The sequence below is a fragment of the Pseudonaja textilis genome, chromosome 2 (assembly GCF_049901715.1).
Source record: "Pseudonaja textilis isolate UNSWEBS1 chromosome 2, rPseTex1.2, whole genome shotgun sequence".
Classification (NCBI taxonomy): domain Eukaryota; kingdom Metazoa; phylum Chordata; class Lepidosauria; order Squamata; family Elapidae; genus Pseudonaja; species Pseudonaja textilis.
The window spans coordinates 137,970,210-137,990,912 of NC_141991.1; the positions used below are offsets into that span (position 1 = coordinate 137,970,210).

Consider the following 20,703-nt stretch of genomic DNA (forward strand, 5'->3'; position numbering starts at 1 on the left):
GACACCACTGCATTAGACTAACATATCTGCTTTATTATCACCCTGAAAAAGCACATCTTCTCCAGTTTAGCCAATAATCTGTCTGGATTAATGTAAAAATCCAGAGCGAGCAAATTCCACAAAGATGAAATCATCCGAGTGGAAAATGAAAATAGCAATGAATGCACACAACATATCCAGCCAACAACTCTGATGTTTCGGCGATTCTATATAGAACCTTTCCCATTCCAGCTAATGGACTTCCAGAATTTTATAAACAATTCCAGAATGCACAAATAGCTGCATTCCAAAGACAGAATCCAAAGACAGAATCTTTTAGGAGAAAAACTGAATGTTCCCCTGCCTCATTTTGCACAACTCTTATTTTACTCTTATAAATCTCTTCCAAAGAAACAGGAAAGTAATGCATCTAAATCCCTGAGGGCTTCCTTAACATATCTGTGGTAAATCTATCTGCTGAAAGCATTTTAAATATCTGAAAAAGTTCAGTAACTCCACTGTCCAGCAAACTAAGCCCTAATGATGGACAGGCTGTAATTTAGCATTCAAACTTATAGTTTGAGCCTCCAATATGCAGGCAAAAATTTCTATGTTTTGTTACAGTTTCTTGCCTCTCTCAGCTTTTTTTCTATGCTGCAGGGACCTCTAGAGGTAAATCTATAACAGCAATCAACTCTGCCCATACAGATATTGAATCCAAGCCTAGTTATCATGGTCTTGGCATCTATTTTGCAGATGGTCAAATTATGAAATCATGGCCACCTGTCCTCACACCTATAGCCTTACCCATAATTGGTAGTATTTTCTTTTTTTTCCTAGCCATTCCTTTCTGATGAAATATCTTAAATACCTCACTGGGCTTTTTTTATGCCTTTCTCGAAACTGGACTTAACTCGTCAGTTTTGTTCTTAAAAATGAACCTAGTATTCTAACTAATGTTCCAACTTTTCCCAATCTGATGCCTTCCATACATAGCACATTAAAACTCTGAAAAAGTCAGAATAGCTTTTTTTGGGGGGGGTGGGGGGGTGGGGGGTGTCACTGGTCCTGTACTTGGTTGCCCATGATATAATATCAAAAGCTGCGTGTGGTACTCCATGAAGTGAAACTGACCATCTGGCTGTTTATACTGGTGGTAGAGTACCACATCAGTGGCATGGTTTAGTCCAGCGGTAAGATTGGTGACAGTGCCGTGGCCAAACTTGTGGATCTTGAAGATGCGATTGTTGATGTAAGTGACACCATAAATGTAGTCTTCAAAAATGTCTATGCTGAAGGGATGGCTGAGTCCTAGAGGAAAAAAAGCATGAAAGAAGAGTAAGAGATTGTTTGGGCAATTCTATTCGTTGTAGTATGGGGGAGGCAATATTTGAATTTGGCCAGGTGAGCTAAATATCTGTCCATAAACAAAGACAGGGGAAAAAAACCTGATGATCTATTGATTGCTACCATGAAGAGGAAAAGAAATGTCCTATCCTGTATTAATTGCAGTGAAAAATACTCTTAGATTCTCTAAAAGAAGAAAACATTTAACTGACGACAACTTCTAAGACTGCAAGTAGAAGGCAATTTTCTATAATTCAAATTTCACTTCTGGAACAAAAATACTTCTCTAAAAAAGAGAGAGGGACGTAGCATTGCTGGTTTGGATTGCTTTAGTTGACTTATCTTGCCCATTTGATTTAAAAACAATAATTGCATTATCATTGTTAACTAAAAAAAAGAGATAATAGAGACCTTGCCAAGAAGAGAGAAGGTGGTCTTATGGTGCCACCAGAAGTATATTTTCTCCTCTGTTTCACATATACGCACATAGATATGCATAGATATGAAAACAAAAGCACAGACACGCATGATTTGTTTACTTCTTTTTTCTTTTACCTTTCTTGCTATCGATGGCCACCACTGGGTCAGTGCCATTGAGCCTGATGCTGCCAATGACCGACAGCTTGGCATCTGCCCAGTACAGACGCTCGTTGTGATAATCAACAGCCAGACCTGCAAGTAAACCACAAATGTCGATTATCATACTGAACTTTTCAAAAGTCCTGAAAGTCAAGCATATGTCCCCCGTCCCCAGCTTTGATTAGTGTCATGCCCCCAATGGAGCCTGACTCTGCGGAGGAAGACGAGCTGGAACTGGAGCCAACAAGGGTGGTGTCATTAGCTTCGAAGGAAGGTGGGGAAGAGCAGGGCCAGTCAGACCAGGCCCTTTCAAGATTTGGCCAGCTTGTAAGCAAGGAGAAAGGGGTGGGTGGGCAGGATGACCAAGAAAGGCTAAGCAGTGAACATGACCGATGGCGCTTAGGCAATGAGCAAGGACCGCCCCCTCCTGATCCTCGAGCATGCAGAGTGGATAGAAGGCGAGAACAGTACAGACTCAGCCGACTGCTCAGGAGGAAAGCGTCCCGCCCCTCTTCACAAGGCACACCTGGGAACTGAGACTTAAGGAGATGATGTGGGGAGGGGCATTTTTGAGGAACAAATGCTGAATTCATGGAGTGCTGCCGACATTTAAACTTTTCTGGGTTCGTTGCATTCTTTCTGACTTTCTGGACTAATTACCGTGATCCTTTGCTTCCTGAACTCCTTGATTTGCCCTGCTGGAATTCTTGCTTTGCAGCTGTGCTGGACTACTTGCAGCCAGAAGCTGCTGGAGGTGTGTGTGTCATCACTTTGCTCTGGGACTTGCCAGATACATGGGAGCGTTTGGGGGAATTTGGAGCAATAAAGGGGCGGTTTGAGCTGCCAGCTGCCTGTGTTACCTCTGTGCCATACCCCGGCTCATCACAATTAGAAAACTGGACTGCTAAAGCACAGATTATTCACTTAACTCACCAGTAGGCCACTGGATATTGTCCTGGACAAGCGTCTCTCTCAGAGTCCCATCCATTGCAGCTGTTTCAATTTTAGGGTGGTTCCCCCAGTCTGACCAGTACATGACGCTATAAAGAGAAAGGCCTTCTGTGAGATCATTCTACAGGGACAGGGCAAGTTGGAAGGAGAACTGGGGCCTCTCTTACCCTCGAAGTGGGTCCACTACAATCGCATGTGGCTCGTCAATCATGCCCGAGATCAGAGTCTTGCGATTCTCCCCTTTCATCTGTGCTACTTCAATGACGTCACGCCCCGAGTCTGTCCAATAAATGTTCCCGGCCACCCAATCCACAGCAATGCCCCGTGGCATCTTTAACCCTGAGATCTGAACGAGAAAAAGCAAGGAAGCAAAATGAGCTTCAAGGCCTTTTTGAAATCCCAGTTCTGGTGGCTCCTCAGACATTGAATTTCTGCCACTTACATTTAGATGGGTGACACCACCGTCAATTTGCCGCCGGTTACGATTGGGGGCACTGGAACCGGCTGAGGAGGGGAGATCACGGCAGGATATGCGTCCTGTGTGCCAGTTAGTCCAGTATATCTTGTTACCCTTCACGTACACATCCATGGCAGCAATACGGACAGTCTCATCGCCTTGGAAGGCGGGTTCATAGGCCGAGTTCGGGTTGAAGGGATACATGCTGCGGATCTTGTTGTCATCAGCAATGTAAAGTATCTGATACTCAGAGCCTGAAAAAAAGAATAGAACCATTACACTGATTTTTTTTTGAAAAAGTTTTTTATTTTTGTAACAAAAACAACAAATAAAACCATCTTTCAATTATACAGTGTGTCGGTTGGGTACATGTATCTTGTGCACATAATAATATTGGTATATATTTCTTATTGAGTTTACATTCATATTATATTACAGTCAACATTATATATCATCTTATATCATTATTAAATTGTCATTAAGTTTTTATTTCAGTTTCAAACTATCCTTAAAAGCAAATCCCAAGTCTTACTAACTTATATTCATATTATAGCTTATTCAAAAATAATCAATTTTAGTATATCATTATTGTTACAATATCCTTTAATTTCTAACTCTACTTTCTAACCATCCATAAAATAATTCCCAAATCTTATAATACATTGATTTTTATGATCCCGACATGAAAATGAGTGAATCTTCCCACAGAGAGATGATCAAGACAGAAGAGGGGAAGGCACCATTTTCAGGAAAAAGAGAACAAATTATCATGATGAACTTTAACCTGATGTGTAATTATATATGTTTGCACACCTCAGGGAAGCAGTTTAAATGCTCGCCGGCTTATAGTTTTCCCTGCCACCTAAAAAAGCATATTTTTATAGGCTTTCTAGAATTATTTGCTCACGTGTATCTCTTTGATGCCGGTCTACAGCCAAAATGTGAAAATATACATGTGCCTTATGGTACATCCAATATGACAAGATGAAATTCCTTGGCAATTCTAGCCCCTCCCCGCCAAAGCACAGCAGGAAGTTAACATTGGCTCCTTGTTTCCTCACAGAGGGCAAATGTACAAAACTTTCTTCAGGACTGCCAAGGAGCCCGCTAGGCCCCTTGGCCCCATGATGAGAAAATGGAGTTCTGTAATCAGCCAAGTGTTTTAATGCCGTAGTCACCTTACTTTAGTTTCATCCTCAGCTCTTCTTCAGCTTTATCTCTCATTTTGCTCAGATCAGATATAAGGCAGACAGTAATTTGTTTTTCTTCTTCTTCTTAGAAGCAGCTAAAGAGAATTGGCTGCAAAGGCCAGAACTCTCTGCTCTTGAATGGTAATGCTCCAAAGTATGTGTCATGGCACCCAGTGCATTATCATACATGTCAATTAAAAATGGGGATTAAATAGTATTCTGCCATTGATCCTGCTAGGAGCAAATCTGAGTGTTTTGTTCCCAATAGGACAAAAGTTAATAGAAACAAAGTCCAGCTAGCTTATGTTCTTCCAGAAAGAAATTCAGGGAAGCAACTTCTAGAATACCAGGACCAACATACCTCAGGGAAAAGTATCGAGCTGAGAAGAAAGGTTTTGAAATGTTTTTGCCAAGGATTTTCTCTTTGATCCTCCTTTAATTTTTACAACAGCCGCTGTGATTACAGCAGCACCAGGCTCTTTCCACACAAATGGCTTCTACCTAGGATGTTTTCTACCGCACAGCACAACTGAGCTTTGCGGTGATTCTAGAAAATGGCAGAAACCTCTGTGAAAAGAATCTTGCACGGCTCTAAGTATGCTGGCTTTTAAAACATTACATTAAACTGGAAAAGATCCTTTGTCATCTCTTTTTTAAAGAGCTCAACCAGTTTCATTAAGTCAGGCCTGACAAATATTTCTGATTTTTTTTTTAACCTTTAGAAAAACATGCAGAAATGGATAGGCGAATGAAGTAATCCTATCTGTTCAAATCTCATTAAGCCCCACCATCAGCTGATCTCTCTGATACACACAGGGACTCTGCACTGAATATTAAATAAAGCTCCCAGCCTAACGCCGTTTCCGGTACCTTCAGCCTTGCACATATGATGGGTTTTCTGGAAGTTCTTGGCACAAGTGCACATGTAGGAGCCCTTGGTGTTGTTGCAGAGATGACTGCAAACCCTGAAGTTCAGGCACTCGTTGATGTCTGTGCAGAACAAGGAAGACATGAAAACAAAATCAGTGGATGCAAATGACTGAAGGGTAGAATAAATCAGACTTTTTTTCTGCTTTAAGACTCAAGAGTAACAGAACAAAAAGTAGAGGACCCCCCAATGTCCCTTCTATTCTGTATTCTATAAGTGGGAACCTCTGCAGGGTACATTAGAACTTGGTTCTATCAAAATTATTTATAGCTCATATGGTCCCCTATTGACGAGGGAGTTCATTGGTGGAAGTAATAATTCCCTCAGGGTTGCCCTTGCTACTTTTTATTATTATTATTTCAACTGTAATGGATGGTGTGAATCTAATGCCATCATATAACTCATTAGACTGGAGGGATGTTCTATGAATAATGGTGCTTATACCAAATGGGAATGTGATGGCGATCTACTCTACGTGTGTATAAAAATCAAAGGGAACAATCTTGGGCTTTGTGTGTACAGTGAAAACTTGGGAAGAAGAGTGTAAAATACTCATGAAACAGATCTGGGGATCTGCGTTCAAAACTCACTGAAATCATGAAGTCAAGAGCCATTCTGGCATATTTTCTGCCAAGGAACTAGTAAAATTCCTCCCAAGAAATCTACATTCATGCACATATCATCATCATTGTCGTTCAACGACCTCATAATCCCTTGCGGAGTGGAGTCTGGGCAACTGAATGGAGCTAGAAGAATGTTTTAATGGCCGGATGCCCTTCCTGTCACCAATGCGGAGTTTTGTTCAGCAGATACATTCTCAGTGTACCCAGAGAGAGAAATATCTGCCTCTACCTAGGATCGAACTCACAGCCTCCTGATTGTGAGGTGAGAGCTCCACCTCTGGGCCACTGCGCCACTCCACATTCATGCATGCATGGCAACCATAATATCAGAATGAAAAACTCAGTTTAAGAATGGTTAAAAATGTAGAGCTGGCTAGCTTCTAGCCTTGGACTGTTCCTAGAAAAATACTCTTTTCTTCTTATGTCTTCTCTTTCTCTCTCTCTCTCTCTCCCTCCCTCCCACTCTCTCTCTCTCTCTCCTTATCTATAGATGGACTGTGAGCTTGCAAACAAGATGCAAGCATTCAATACCATTCTAAACAAGCACCACCAAACAAAAAATAAAGTGTGCCAGTTAAAAGGACAAGTCTTTCCAAAGTTACCAGTTGTTTTGATTTATCATCATTATCACTAAAAAAGCAGAAGCTGGAGAAGTTTAGCATCCCCAAACGTCCTTGTTCCTCCCCTGTACTCCATCTCACTGCCAATCAGGTGTTAATTTAGCACTAAGGAGTATATTGCAAAAATTGATTTCCCTGCAGTTCCTATCATTAGCCAGGAAGGGGAGGGCAGGATGAATAATGTAAAGTTTTAGAAGAAAGCTCAAATTACAGTTGTAGCACATCTGGCAAGCAGTGAGTACCATCAGCTTGGCTGATGAAGATGCTTAAAAAGTCTAATGCTTTTGGTAGACTTTCCCATGTCTTGCATCAGCCACACCCAAAGGTCTTTCTCTCTCTCCAGTCAGGGACTCCTTAATCCTGTGGCAGTTGCTCCTCTTATTCTGTTTCCCTAATACAAAGATTACAACCTTCAGTCCTTGAAGGCTCCCAGAGCTGGAAACAATTTTAAAAATCAATAATGCAACACACACACACACACACACACAGCGTGAACAAACAAACTATCTGAAATCAGAATTAACAGCACAGAAGGAGAACCAGCACCAATTTCAAGAATTTGAGAAGGCGTTTCTCCTCCCTAAGTGACTTCAAATCCTCTTCTACTACACTCTTCCCACCCATTTGCCTCTCTCTCTCTCTCTCTCTCCTTCCCTCTCCCCTCTCCCTCTCTCAAAATTTATAGAGGTGATGACTCCTTCTTGCTCTTTGCAAAGGAAGGGCAGATGCACATGCAATAATGCCAACAAGGTGAAGGATTAGAAAGATTGTCCTCCATAGCAGGAGCATAAAGATGGGAACTCCTGGTGCTGAATGTCAAGAACAACAAAAAGGCCTGCTTGAGTAGAAATATTTTTAACCAGCCTTAATTCACTAACTACTATCAGATACAATGGCTTCTAACTTTGCAGAAAATGACCTGGCATATGTTCATGTGCTATTTCTCTACAGAGTAGCAATGAAGATAGAACAGAGTATAAAGATTCTAGATAAATATATAATCTAGGTAGAATAGAATAAAATAGAACAAAAGATGAAATAGGAGACCGATTAAAAGAGCAAAAATATAAATACAAATTACTTGCCAGGCAAGTAAATTCATCCAACGTAAATGCTGTCTGTTATATATATCTCCACACAAATCATCTTGTCTTTTTTATTCCTCAGGAAGCTTAGGGACCTGACCCATTCAGAAACACAGGGGGAACTCATTGAAATGAAGACCGTTCTAGAGGAACCCATCCAAACTTGACTGATTCCAAAAACCGAGAACAGACTGCACTCAGGTGGTTCCTTTCCCTCACGGATTACAAAAGGTCGTCTTTCATGTTGACAGATGGTGACATAGATTTATCGAAAGCATTGATGTTGCTACAGCCAGACAACCAAAGCATTTTAGATTTTAAAAATGGACCAAGCTTTGTTGGAGACTTTAAAAAATGGAGAAGGAAGAACTCATAAAAATACCTTTTTATTTATAAAAATAACTACATTTACACAATTGGCCTCCTACCTTGGCAGAAATTCTTGCCTGGCACTTTCTGAAAGCCACTGCGACAGGTGCAGTAAACAGATGAGGGGCTCTGGATACATTTGGCTTCATCGCCACACATGGTTACATTGGTGTGACATCCATACGTCTTGGGATCTGCAAGCACAAAATGGAAATAAACCAATTTTACATCAGCAGCATCAACAAAGAGAGATAGCACAGCAGCTGGGGGGTGCGAGCATGTAATTGGTCAAACCATTTGGAGTTTCATCCTATCATACTGACAACTGTCCTTCTGTGCTCCGAGCTATCCCTCCCACTCCCACACACGAAGCAAAAAAACAACACATCTCCCCTGCTATCCAAGATTATCCACACTTGGTGATTTGTCCCCTCACCCTGCAAGCAATTGTCCTCATCTGACCCATCTCCACAGTCATCGAAAAAGTTGCAGCGGTGCTCAGCACTGATACATTTCCCATTGGTGCACAGGAACTCATTCTTCTCGTGGCTGCAGCTCCTGGGTCTGGTGGTGGGTGAATCTGTGGGGTTAAAACGATGTCAGTGAGAAGCCAAAGGAATGCCTCGCGAGGCCACAATTCGATCTCTTATATTCCCTTGTCTTCCCTTCCGAAGAATCACCAATCTAGTCTGTGTCTCCACAGAGGTGACTGGATTTTACTATCACCTTGGGTGGCAAGGCAAGTACATTCATCCACCGTGAAAGCTGTCTGTTATATCTCCACACAATTCAATGCTCCAATCTTGTTTCTTTTTTTCCCCTCAGGAAGCTTAGGGCTGTGGCTCTTGCAGAAACACAGGGGGAACTCCTTAAAACGAAGACCGTTTTAGAGGAACCTACCCAAACTTAAGATTGATTCCAAAAAAGCTGATCAGATCAGCCTCGGATGATAGACCATCTGGAATTATCCAAGTTATAGCTGGTAGTATCTCAGTATGAGGTAATGGTGAACCACTGCCATGGCTGTAGTTGGTAATATCTATTGCCAGGGCTATAGATGGTAATATTCTAGAATGAGGTAATGGCAAATTACATTCGACTTGACTTTTGACTGTAATGGAACCTGCCCATTATGGCTGTAAGTTGTGATGGTTGTAAAATGGGCAACCCATGTCACTAACCTGATTTGACTTATCTTTTTTTTTTATGGTGGTCATTAACTTCATGGATATTGGCTTCTGCCTGTCAGTTACACAATAGGATTAGTACAAGTGACCCAAGATTGTAGCTTATTACTTGTAGGGAGAGTTTGCCGTGCTTCTGCAAATCTTAGGAGATAGCAGAAACCACTCACCACAGAACTGCTCATCGGTGCCATCGCCACAGTTGTCAATCCCATCACACTGGCGGCCAATCCACAGACAGACACGATCATTCTTGCAACGGAACGGTCTGTTGGGAGGACACTGGAATTTCACTGCGGCAGAAAACAGAAGCGAAGAGAAAGAGTGAAAAAAGGCGAACCAGAATGATTTGAAGTCACGGCATTTTCGGGAGCCATAAAACAGGTGGTCGGTTCCCCTCTCCCCCTTCCCATTCCTCCATTGCACAGTGGAAAATACAAATTTCAGGGGCTCTGTAGGATTCTGGACCCTGTCTAATTTTTCTCCCCTGGCCCCTCACCCTCAGGCTGAGAGAATAGGGGAATGTAGCAGTGGTTTTCGGCTGTGCTGGAAGCCCACTGTTTACACCTGTGACTTCTGGAAGACTATGGTCACCCTCTCAGTTCAGCTGCTTTACCTGAATGGTAAACTGTGCAAGATATAAGATTGTTTCACCTGACAACTAAAGTGGTATCAGTCTTCCTATATGGATCTATTCAGCTCTGCCTTGAATGTGCTGTGGTCAGCAGCTTTCCAAAGCCTCCCCGGAGGCCTTTTCTAAGCCTGGAATTCAAGATGGTTTATAAAATTATCTCTTTTCTCTCCCACCCTCAGCCCTTCTTTCCAATAACATATGTCCCTGCAAGAATGATTTAAGAGCTGGTAACTTCGGGTCAGCCTGTGACTTTTGTGGATAATTGGGGATTTGAACATAAAGGGTGTAAGGAATTGCCACCAGAAATTAACTGGACATTGCACCATGGGGGACTTCAGCATTGATAGAATTGACCTTTAAAGTAAATAGGACAATTTACATTTTTTAAAAAAACATTATTGGGCCATTTTTATTGGATGCAAATTACAAAAAATATACTCCTGTATATTTTGACACTTCTAAATATAAACTGTTATGGAACAGTCTTCATTCTTTTAAGTCTGTAGGAAAAAATGGTAACCCAAACTCTGACCTAATAGTGTACGCAGTTTAACCAACAGGACTTTTAAATATTTGCATATCTATAGTGAACAAACAACTCACACGTTTTAATTTTGTACCCTAACCATTGCAACATTTTCTCTTGTCTTGTTTCTCAATGTACCAATAACTTTGTGGCTGATGTAGAACAATGGTTTTTCAGATTCTGCATCTTCAAGCCTCTTTCATAAGATCAGGGGGCCCTGGTGAAATTCCTCCAATTTCATCCTATGTGAATCTAGACAATTCCTCAGAACTGTTTCATTTTCAAAGTGACAATCTTGTAAGCGTTCCTTACACTGGATACAGTATAGAATATAGCTGTCAGCTTCCTCCCAGAATACAGCACAAAACCCATTGCTTTTTTCCTTAAGTCACTCTGGAATTTCTGGGCACCTCAACTCCTGAGAGTAAGATATAGAAGCGTGGTGAGAATCTAAGAGAAGGAAGCATTGATTCTGGCTTGAACAGTTGTCAAAGCCTAGGTTTTGGGCGCCCCTAGTTCCCTGTGAACCTCTAGCCAATCAGGTGAAAAAAGAAAATGATGAACAAGAGAAGCAGGCGTTAATCACAGGAGCGAGGATACTCACAGCATTCTTCGGGATTTTCATCAGAATTGTCACCACAGTCATCCTCACCATCACATTTCCAGGCCAGCGGCTTGCACAGAGTGTTGTTACACTGGAACTCATCAAGAGGGCAAGTCCGCACTATAAAGGAGCCACAAAAGCATGTAAGCTGCAACCTCATTCCTGAGCATTGCTATCCCACCTAAGTTGTGAGTAGCATCAAACGATGTAAAAAACAAAACAAAAAAAGCAATGATAAGTTCCACAACCAGGAATCCACACATACCACCAGACCCAGGATAGCATCGTGTCTGGCATCCTTGCATGGCTGCAAAGGCCTCAGTATCCTAGCAGGGATCCTTGTAAGTACGTGGCCTGCTCTCCACTCAGACCAGTGTTTCTCAATCTCAGCAGATTCAAGATGTATGAACTTCAACTCCCAGAATTCCCTAGTCATCCCCTCCCCATAGAGATAAAACTGAGATCTGGGCACTGGGATTTGACACCTAGTCTTGGTGTCCTCTCTTCCAAGGGAAGAAATTATGGTTGCCGTTACCTCTTGTGCCACAGTCTTCCTCATCGCTGCCATCCATGCAATCGGCATCGGCATCACAGCGCCATCGCAGTGGGATGCAGTGGCCGCTCTTGCAGTGGAACTGATCTTGTTCACAGCGTGGCTTGCATTCTTTCTGTGAAGGAACAAGGTTTGGGGGGGGCATTTCAGGTCAGAGAGCAGTGATCTAACATTGAGTAAGTTATTGCTCTGTCTGAATCAATAAGGCTTCCCTAAGCAGCCGAAGTTGTTGAGTCTTAATATCAGAGTACTTGCAATAGGACTTTCAGAATATAACAACTTACTTTATGGGACTACACAGGAAGGGAACGAAGAATGCAAAATTAAGTGGATGTCATATAAAATCAAAATGTTAATTTTTTTTCCCTCTCAGAATCAGCATTAGATAAAAAGATTTATCTAATTTATCTAATTTCTAAAGAAGCTACTTCCATCAAAGCGTCCTTATGGGTCTTTCCCAACAGTTACTTATACTGCTGTTCAGTAACTCATGTTTTTCCTACTAGGCACGCCAAACTGATCCATGTTTTTTCATCTATAAAAATGATTTTAAACGCAGGCTATGCTGATCCCAGCACTCAAGTAAAATTCTATTTACTTCTAACAAGACCATTGACCCCCATTAGATGTTAATCAGATATGAAAGCTACAATTTCCTTAAACATTTGATTCATATCTACAAAGACTATGGAACACGGATGTCAAACTTGCTGCGTCACGTTGCCGTCAACGTTGACGCTTCATGACATTTTTCCCATTTGCGGAGCTGGGGTGGGTGTGGCCTGTGTGTGACACATCCAGGCTGCGTGCCGCCAGTTTGACACCCCTTGCTATAGAAGTTATACTCAAATCACTTTTGGACGGTTTCAAGGTGGTGAGGGCTACTGTAAAAATTCAAGCTGAAGACTAGAAGCTAGTTGTGACATAGCTTCAACATAGCTTCTTTCTTGCCACTTTCCACCCTTGGACCTTACCTCATCAGAGCCGTCGGCACAGTCATGGTCCCCATCACACTTCCAACGGCCTGCGATGCAGCGGCCATTGGCACAAGAGAACTCACTTTCGGAGCAAGGCCTGGGCTCTGTAAGCAGAGAAAGCAGAGAGGGACATGAGCCGGAAAGCTTCAACACACCTGTAGTGAGTTGTGGCTATTCTACATTTCACACACATCGCACATCGTTGCTTCTTTTTAGTGCCTCGCAGGGTAGGCATAAGTAGCCCGATTATTGTAACACAGAAGATTCTTAACTTCAGTTTGACTAGAAACAGAACATAGAAGAGGAGAAGAAAAAAGAAAAGTTGGGGTGGGAGTAAAGAGAAAGAGGTAACAAGACAATGATTTCTGAGTTTATCTACCACATTATCCACAGCGGTTTGCCTTGCAAACAAATTTAATAAAGAAATAAATAAACAGCAGCTTCTGCCACACTAACAATCTCAGCTCAACTTTTTTGACTTGTGAACTTTGACCTGTTTCACCTGTTGTCTGAAGAGTTTGCCTACCACACACCATATAGTAGCTTTGTAGCAACTGGCAAGTTCCTTCAAGAGATTACTAAATGTCAAGTACAGAAACAGCTTCAAGTTTCTTAGTCTCTGCTCCTGGCAACAACTAGGAGAGAAAACTCCAGAACTGGGTAATATGCTTCGTTTTTAAATAGAGATCCATAAAAGAGAACCTTCTGCAGGAATGTACTTCAAAGTCAAGGGACATATTCAGTTTAAGAGCTAGTTTCAGTAGAAGGACTGAAGTCACACCCTTTTGCATAATATGCATATATGCCTTTATCCGACTTTTTTGTTTTAACTGCTTGTGAGAAAGTGAGATTGTCTTGCTATTTGTTATACAACTGGGAGCAAGTAGCGCTTATGAGACTACTGCAAATCATCCGGAGTTCCAGCAGAAGTTTGCCATCCACCTTCTGTCGCTCCTAATTTAGAGACCCTCAGTGGGAGATTCAACACTATTATTGAAAGTTTCTGGGTGTTTCCTTGCCTCCCTGCCTCATAAAAAGTTAATGGGCAAAGAATCCCCTAGATTTATCGAACCAAGCAGATACCATATTCCACTTTCAACTCAGTTATTATCTTACTGAGGCGTTTTGTTGTTTTCACCGACACTGCTATAATTGCTTGCAACATAGGAAATTGCATTGAGGGAAGCAATTTCTACCGGGGTATCATCTTTATCCGTAGGAAGTGAATCCTCAGTTTCAGAAAACAAGTCTGTAATGCCATTTCTGCCCCAACGGAGGTGCCAGGACAGAACCAATGCACACACACCCCATATGGTAACCACTGATTGTCCAATGTTTACTATGCCACAATTGGCTGCTTCAACCTTGGGCTCTTTCTCAAAACATTTCATACAATAAAGGAAGGGTTAGTAGAAATATTAAGAGATAAGACGGTTCAGCCTGGTTTGTGCAGTAGAATTGACTTGAAAAAGAAGTAGATCTCCAGCAAACATCACATAGACAAACCTCCATTAAATTCCTGCAAAAGGAATACAGAGGCAAATACATGGGAATACAGTTGAAACCTCCAAATAATTTCCCCTCCTTTCAACACAGTTAAAGTTTTAAAGGGGAAGGAAAACATTTTTGACAGAAACCTACCTCTGCAAGCCCCGATACGACAGTATGAAAATGGAGAAAAACATAAGATGAAGTGAAATGGCACAAACTCAAATTACACAGTATGGTAAGGAACAAACCAAAAGAAGTAGTCATGTTCTAGCATCTACAGGAGTTAGTGGGGAGGGGGAAGAGATGAGGTATTTTATGAGCTATTTTAAAAGATTTAAAGTAATTGCTGGAAGCCTGGCTTCATTACAACACCCAAAGGTTCCATGAAAGCATTACTTTGTGACAGATCATTTGTCTTTTATCTTGATCATGCTGTTGGACATTTTTATCCTGGTCAACTGATACCAAACAGCGACAGCAGAAGGATTACCATTTAGTCAAAGCAAAATTTGTCTATGGAATTCCCTTCCGTCTTGGGATATGATTACCAAAGGCTGATAATCTTTTTGAACATCTCAATAATGTCATCAGTCTGATCAATATCCAGAGCATTCAGCAAATTGGCATTCTGGACAATTGACCCAAGAATATTGCATACAACTGTTAAAAAATCTGGAATATTCATCTGACCAAGATTCCTCTTAGATATCTTGGGAAGGGGAAGCGTACATGAAGAGCACCCAAATGTTTGGTACCAGAAGATGAAAACAACGCAGATAGAAAGACTATTTAGGGTAACATCTATGGAGATTCTCAGTCATCCAGGTCCTGGTTGACCCAAAGATGCTTTTTTCAAGAGGCAACTGGACTTTCTGGTTTTTCTTTGAAGGCGTTTCGCTTCTCATCCAAGAAGCTTCTTCAGTTTTAAGAAGAAGCTTCTTGGATGAGAAGTGAAACGTCTTCAAAGAAAAACCAGGAAGTCCAGTTGCCTTTTGAAAAAGCACCTTTGGAACTATTTAGGATAGTTTATTAAAAAATTTATTCTGGTAAGATATGCACAATTGAGTCTTCCTGTTACCTTTTCTCAGGCCTATCTGGCTGGGGATACAATAACTGCAAAGAAATTATTTTCATGCAGGTACCACCAGCTGAGATGATCACAAGAATTGGCACAGAAGAAATGCAAGGGAAATATTTGCCTTGTTGGGCATCTTTTGGGTATGGCTCAAGCAACACACAACATTTGTCTTCTCAAATTACAGCTATTGAACTTGAAACTCAGCCAGTATTTTTCTAGCTCAATTCTTTATCGCTTCTGACACTAATGGGAACTTTTCTGATGGGAAGAGATGCCTGCTTTATTCAGTACCCGTTTTCTACAAGCAATTCTTGTTTTTACAACCTTCCTAAAATTAGGCAGAAGTAGATAAGAAAAGGTAAGAAAAGGTCATCTCCTTCCTCCCCACATGCAAACACGGTAGCATAAGGTTGAAGTGGGCACATACTACAGGTCTCCTCATCCGAGTTATCCCCACAGTCGTTGTCATAGTCACATTGCCAGCGGCCTGGAACACAGCGGTTGTTCCTGCAGCGGAACTGGTAGGGTTCACAAGTCCGCTGATCTAAAATAAAAGAAGAATGTGTAATGTGGAGAGGTAAAGAAAGAAAGAAAAAATGAACAAGAAATGAACAACATTGCTAAATAAAATTGCAGTAAAAATCAAATCGCACATGTTCCGAGAAGAATTTTCTAATAGTATGTGGAACAGTTTTGGACCACGTTGTAACACTGGGAAACCTTTATCCCGCATTGTAGCACACAATGGGCAGCATGGAAAGTGTCCAGAACAGATTAAGATTAGAAACTGGCTGCTGTTAGCAAAAGAGTTGAACCACACAGCCTGCCCCCAAAGGGCATATCTACTCAAATTCTTGGGAACGAGGAAGTGCATGCAGCCTGCCAACCCCTACCCAGAGGTGGTATTCAGCAGGTTCTGACCAGTTCTGGAGAACCGGTAGCGGAAATTTTGATTAGTTCGCAGAATCGGCAAATCCCACCTCTGACTGGCCCCGCCCCCATCTATTCTCTGCCTCCCGAGTCCCAGCTGATCGGCTGGGTCTTCTTTGGTTGCCCTGCACAGGAGAATTGCTGAAAAGCAGGTTGGGGTGGGGGGGAAGGAGGAATGGGACTTTCCAGTAACTTTCCCCCAGGCGGGGGAGGGAATGGAGATTTTACAGTATCCTTCCCTTGCCACACCTGTCAAACCACTCCCACCAAGCAACACCACACCTGCCAAGCCACGCCCACAGAACCGGTAATAAAAAAAAATTGAATCCCATCACTGCCCCTATCCCTTCTAAAAATACCCACGATACAGTCAACTTACCACATTCTTCCTTGGGTTCATCTGAACCATCCCCACAATCATCCTCACCATCACATTTCCAACGTGCTGGGATGCATCGGCCAGAATCCTTGCACCGGAACTCATCCAGACCGCATCTCATTTGTGCTTGATGAGTGAAAAAGATTGAAGAAATGAAAAATGAGGCACAAACAGATTGCTTTTAGAAAACTGCACATGTCAATAACACGGCTGTCATGGCCCCATCTAACGCAGCTGTCATGGCCCCTTCAGAGGAGGAGTTAGAACTGGGACTGTCGGACAGGGAAGGCACGTCTCCCTTAGGATGTTTGGAGATGCCAGGGGCTGAGGAGGATGCTGTCCTGGGCCCCTCAGGCATTGGGTGAGGTGGTCGACCAGATGGAGAACAACTGCCTGCTTGCACAGACACAGGAGAGGATCGGCGGCTGAGTGTCAGTTGCGCCAAATAGGCAGTCGATCTCCTCTGATGAGGAACAGCTGCCTGCTCCAGTCGATCCAAGAGCAAGCAGAGTGCAGCATAGACAAGCCCAGAGAAGGGCTGCAAGGCTACTGGGGGAAAGGTCGCCCCCACCCTTCTTCGCAAGGAACACCTGGAGGGGAGTCATTTGAAGAGAAGCCGTTCTTTGCCAGGAACAATTATTTACTTTGGCTTATACTCCCCCTGGCTTTGATTCATGCCTGTTGCTGTTTGCCTGGATTCACTTGGAAGATTGCTCTTTACATTTTGCTTTGGACCTAGCCCTTCTCTTGTGGCCTTTGCTTCACTGTGGAACGGCTTCTTGTCTGGGGCCCGTTTCTTGTCCTCGGGACTGCCCTTCCTCTTGTGCCTGGACTCTGCCTTGTGGATTGGACTTGGAATCCTGGACCTTGCCCGGTGAGTGTCCTCCTACTCTGTGGTCTTTCTTTGGTGTAACGGGGCTGGGTTTGTGAGACTGAGGGTGGCAGCCTTCAGGGAAGCGTGAGGGTGGAGCCTTCCCAGTCGTTGGAGGGCTGGAACATTTGTTGAGAGAAATAAAGGATTCTCTAGATCAGGGGTCCCCAACGACCAGGCCACGGACCAGTACCGGTCCGTGGAACATTTCCTACCGGGCCGCCGGTTTGCTGGGCGGGTTTGTTTGACGAAAAAGTGCTTCCGGGTGAGCTTTTCCGGTTGGAAAGCGGCGTTTGGCTCCTGAAGGAATCCTCGCGCCTTTGTTTCATTGAAGGGGGGGCGGGCTTCGAACGAAAGCACCCAAGGCAAGGCGAGCCGAGCGACCGTCCCAAAGCCGTCCCGAAGTGAAGCCCATCGACAAAGGTACAAAGGAGGAGTTGAAGGTGGCGGGGAGAAGCGGGGGACGGCTGGCCGGCCGGTCGCTCGGCTCACGTTGCCTTGTCATGCGTGCTGATGCCGGTACCGGGCCGCGAATCATTTTGTGATGCTGGTACCAGGCTGTGGCACAAAAAAGTTTGGGGGCCACTGCTCTAGAGCAGGGGGACTCCAACCTTGGCAACTTTAAGACTTGTGGACTTCAACTCCCCCAGAGTCCACAAGTCTTAGAGTTGCCGAGGTTGGAGACCCCTGCTCTAGAGGTCTGCCTTGCCTTGATCACCTGGGTCGCCACCAAGACATAGAAAGCTACATAGTCACTACAGGCTTTCTCGTTTCAGAAATATTCAAGTCAAGAAAACGGAGTGGTTTTCAATAAGTCCACAAAGGCTAATGCCATTAAACAGTTGTTTTTTTCAGGTTTCGTGTCAGGGACTCCAATGGAGAAAGGAAGACTTCAAAGCAAGACATTGGGTGTTCTTGGGGACATAAGAACTATTCTCTCCTTCTCAAAGCCACCTCCCATAGTGTGCATAGTGCCTTACTGCAGTTGGCAGGCTCATCGGATCCGTCCACGCAGTCGTTGTCACGGTCACAAACCCAAACTCGTGGAATGCAGCGTTTGGTAATGGCACACTGGAACTGGTTTGGAGCACAAGTCACTTCCGCTGTAAAAAAGGAAGTGGAGTCAGGAGATAACCCTGGTATATAATGGGAGTTCCTTGAAATCAATGCCGACTCTATGCAATCAGACAATGACCCACAATATAAGATATGTTGGCCATTACCACTTCACTGAAGAAAACCATACAGTTAGTCCTCAACTTATAACCACAACTGAGCCCAAAATTTATGTTAAGTGAGACATTAGTTAAGTGAGTTTTGCCCCATTTTATGACCTTTCTTGCCGCAGTTGTTAAGTGAATCACTGCAGTTGTTAAGTTGTTAAGCCAGCTGTTAAGTGAATCTGGGTTTCCCCATTGATTCTGCTTGTCCAAAGGTCACAAAAAGTGAATTACATGACCTTGGGATACGGCAACAGTTGTAAGTATGAACCAGCTGCCAAGCATTTCAATTTTGATCACATAATCATGCCACAAAGGCCACAGCCATGAAAAGTGGTCATAAGTCACTTTTTTTCAGTGCCGTTGTAACTTTGAATGGTCACTAAATGAACTGGTTTAAGTTGAGGACTACCTGTGCTTTAATTCCACATCTCACCCTGAACCTCAACACCTGCAGATTTATTTACTTCGATTCATGGTGACAGATTGCAAAATTCCATCTTTTTTTGTGAGTGCGATTTTACTAACATGGTGCAGAATTAGCAATACGCTATAATTTGGCTTTCATGTACAAACAAACTCCCCTGGATGTTTATGGAGATTATGCTAATCGCGCAAGCACATCTGATCTTTTGACAAGCCTGGCACAGAGACTGGCAGGAAAAAGGACCCTAGTCGCTTTACTTACGACAATCCTTCTCATCCTCTCCGTCACCACAGTTGTCCTGCCCATTGCAACGGAAGATGCCTGGGATGCAGCGATTGGTGTTTGTGCATTTGAACTGGCTGGGCAGGCAGACATGGACTTCTGACAGAGAAAAAGAGAGAAATGAACCCAGCTCTAAGGGAGAGCGCGTCAAAGCCGATTGGGATTCTAACCTTGCCTGCCATTTTCCTCACAGTTTGACAACAGAAACGGAAAGGGTGGGGAGTGGAAGCCTTGGAGGGAGTTGGGGAGGGGCTGAGGAATCAGGAAAGCCAGCTGGGCCCTGGGAAAGTTCCCCTCGCTTCAAGGTCATGTTATAGGAACTCTTCAAAGGGCACAGACTGTTTTCCAAAACACAAAGAAAGCATTGGATCAGCAAACAATGGACAGTAGGAAGCCTCAAGGGGAAAGGGGGAACTTTACCTATGCAGCTGTCTGTGGAAACCCTCTCAGTAAAATTAGACTGTTGGTAAAAATTATGTCCCAGGAGTTATTTTTCCTGCATGCGCTAATGCAGAGGTCCCCAACCTACTGACCATCGAGCAGTGTGAATAGCTGGCCGGTGGGCGAGTATGTGCACACCTGTACAGCCCCACTGGTGTGAGCATTGCTGTGACCATTGTGAGTGCTCGTGACCCCACCGGCGTGATCATCGTGGATACTCACGGACGCTCTCGTGCAGGCACTCACATTCGCACAAGTGTCACCGCAAGCGTTGTGGACCCTTGTGTCCCCACTCACACAACGGGTGTTCGTGCGCAGGTATGTGCCTGCCCCTTCCACAAAACCATCCCCTCTTTCCCCCCCTTGCCCTCACTCTGGGCCACCAACCCGGAAAGGTTGGGGAACTGTGTTACTGGGACAGTTGACAAGAGAGACGGTTGACCAGGTACACCCTTGAATCTTAATTTTTGTCAGGCTTTCTCACGGGATGTATTTCCATGGCAGTCATTTTTGAAAGACTCCCATGTACTTAGATGTCTTGTCTTTACTCTGAAATTTCAGGGAAACGGAGGAGTAGGGAGGAAAGAGCAGTTCTGCGTAGGTTCATTTTGCTTTCCTTGGTTTGCCATTCCTATCATATTAAAGATTAAGAAAATCGGAAAGGGAAAGGGAAGAGAAAGGAATGGGGAGGAAAGGTTCCATCCAGAGAGCACAGCACGAAGATTCGTAGGGATGGAGGCAATCTTTTTTTTTATGTTCTTCACACTAGAAATGACTCTGAGAAATGGCTGTTTTATAACCACCACCTGCTCCCCAATTTTTACTCTTTTCTGAGTGAGTCAATAGTGAATTTGGGGTAGCTTGGTCACTTTGCGTTTGTTATGGTTTTGAACTTTTTAACTTTTAAAATAAGGGATTACATATTAACATGACTGACTTGAAATCCCCCGGAGGGGGGAGAAGGAGCTCAAACAACTT

At 43.4% G+C, this 20,703-nt stretch overlaps 1 protein-coding gene across 3 annotated transcripts in view; it reads right to left on the minus strand.

Annotated features, from left to right (window-relative positions):
- LRP1 (LDL receptor related protein 1) overlaps positions 1–20,703 on the minus strand; it is a 311,480-nt gene that overhangs the window by 13,199 nt on the left and 277,578 nt on the right. For all 3 annotated transcript variants that reach the window (XM_087925459.1, XM_026713764.2, XM_026713763.2), the window contains 16 exons: positions 19,264–19,383; positions 18,336–18,458; positions 16,485–16,610; positions 15,603–15,719; positions 12,604–12,710; positions 11,612–11,744; positions 11,077–11,196; positions 9,483–9,605; positions 8,565–8,708; positions 8,188–8,322; positions 5,374–5,493; positions 3,299–3,567; positions 3,024–3,202; positions 2,839–2,945; positions 1,882–1,998; positions 1,114–1,290 (listed from right to left, as the gene is read on the minus strand). In XM_087925459.1, the coding sequence (XP_087781585.1) occupies positions 1,114–1,290; positions 1,882–1,998; positions 2,839–2,945; positions 3,024–3,202; positions 3,299–3,567; positions 5,374–5,493; positions 8,188–8,322; positions 8,565–8,708; positions 9,483–9,605; positions 11,077–11,196; positions 11,612–11,744; positions 12,604–12,710; positions 15,603–15,719; positions 16,485–16,610; positions 18,336–18,458; positions 19,264–19,383 (2,217 nt within the window). The remainder of the gene's footprint in view (positions 1–1,113; positions 1,291–1,881; positions 1,999–2,838; positions 2,946–3,023; positions 3,203–3,298; positions 3,568–5,373; positions 5,494–8,187; positions 8,323–8,564; positions 8,709–9,482; positions 9,606–11,076; positions 11,197–11,611; positions 11,745–12,603; positions 12,711–15,602; positions 15,720–16,484; positions 16,611–18,335; positions 18,459–19,263; positions 19,384–20,703) is intronic.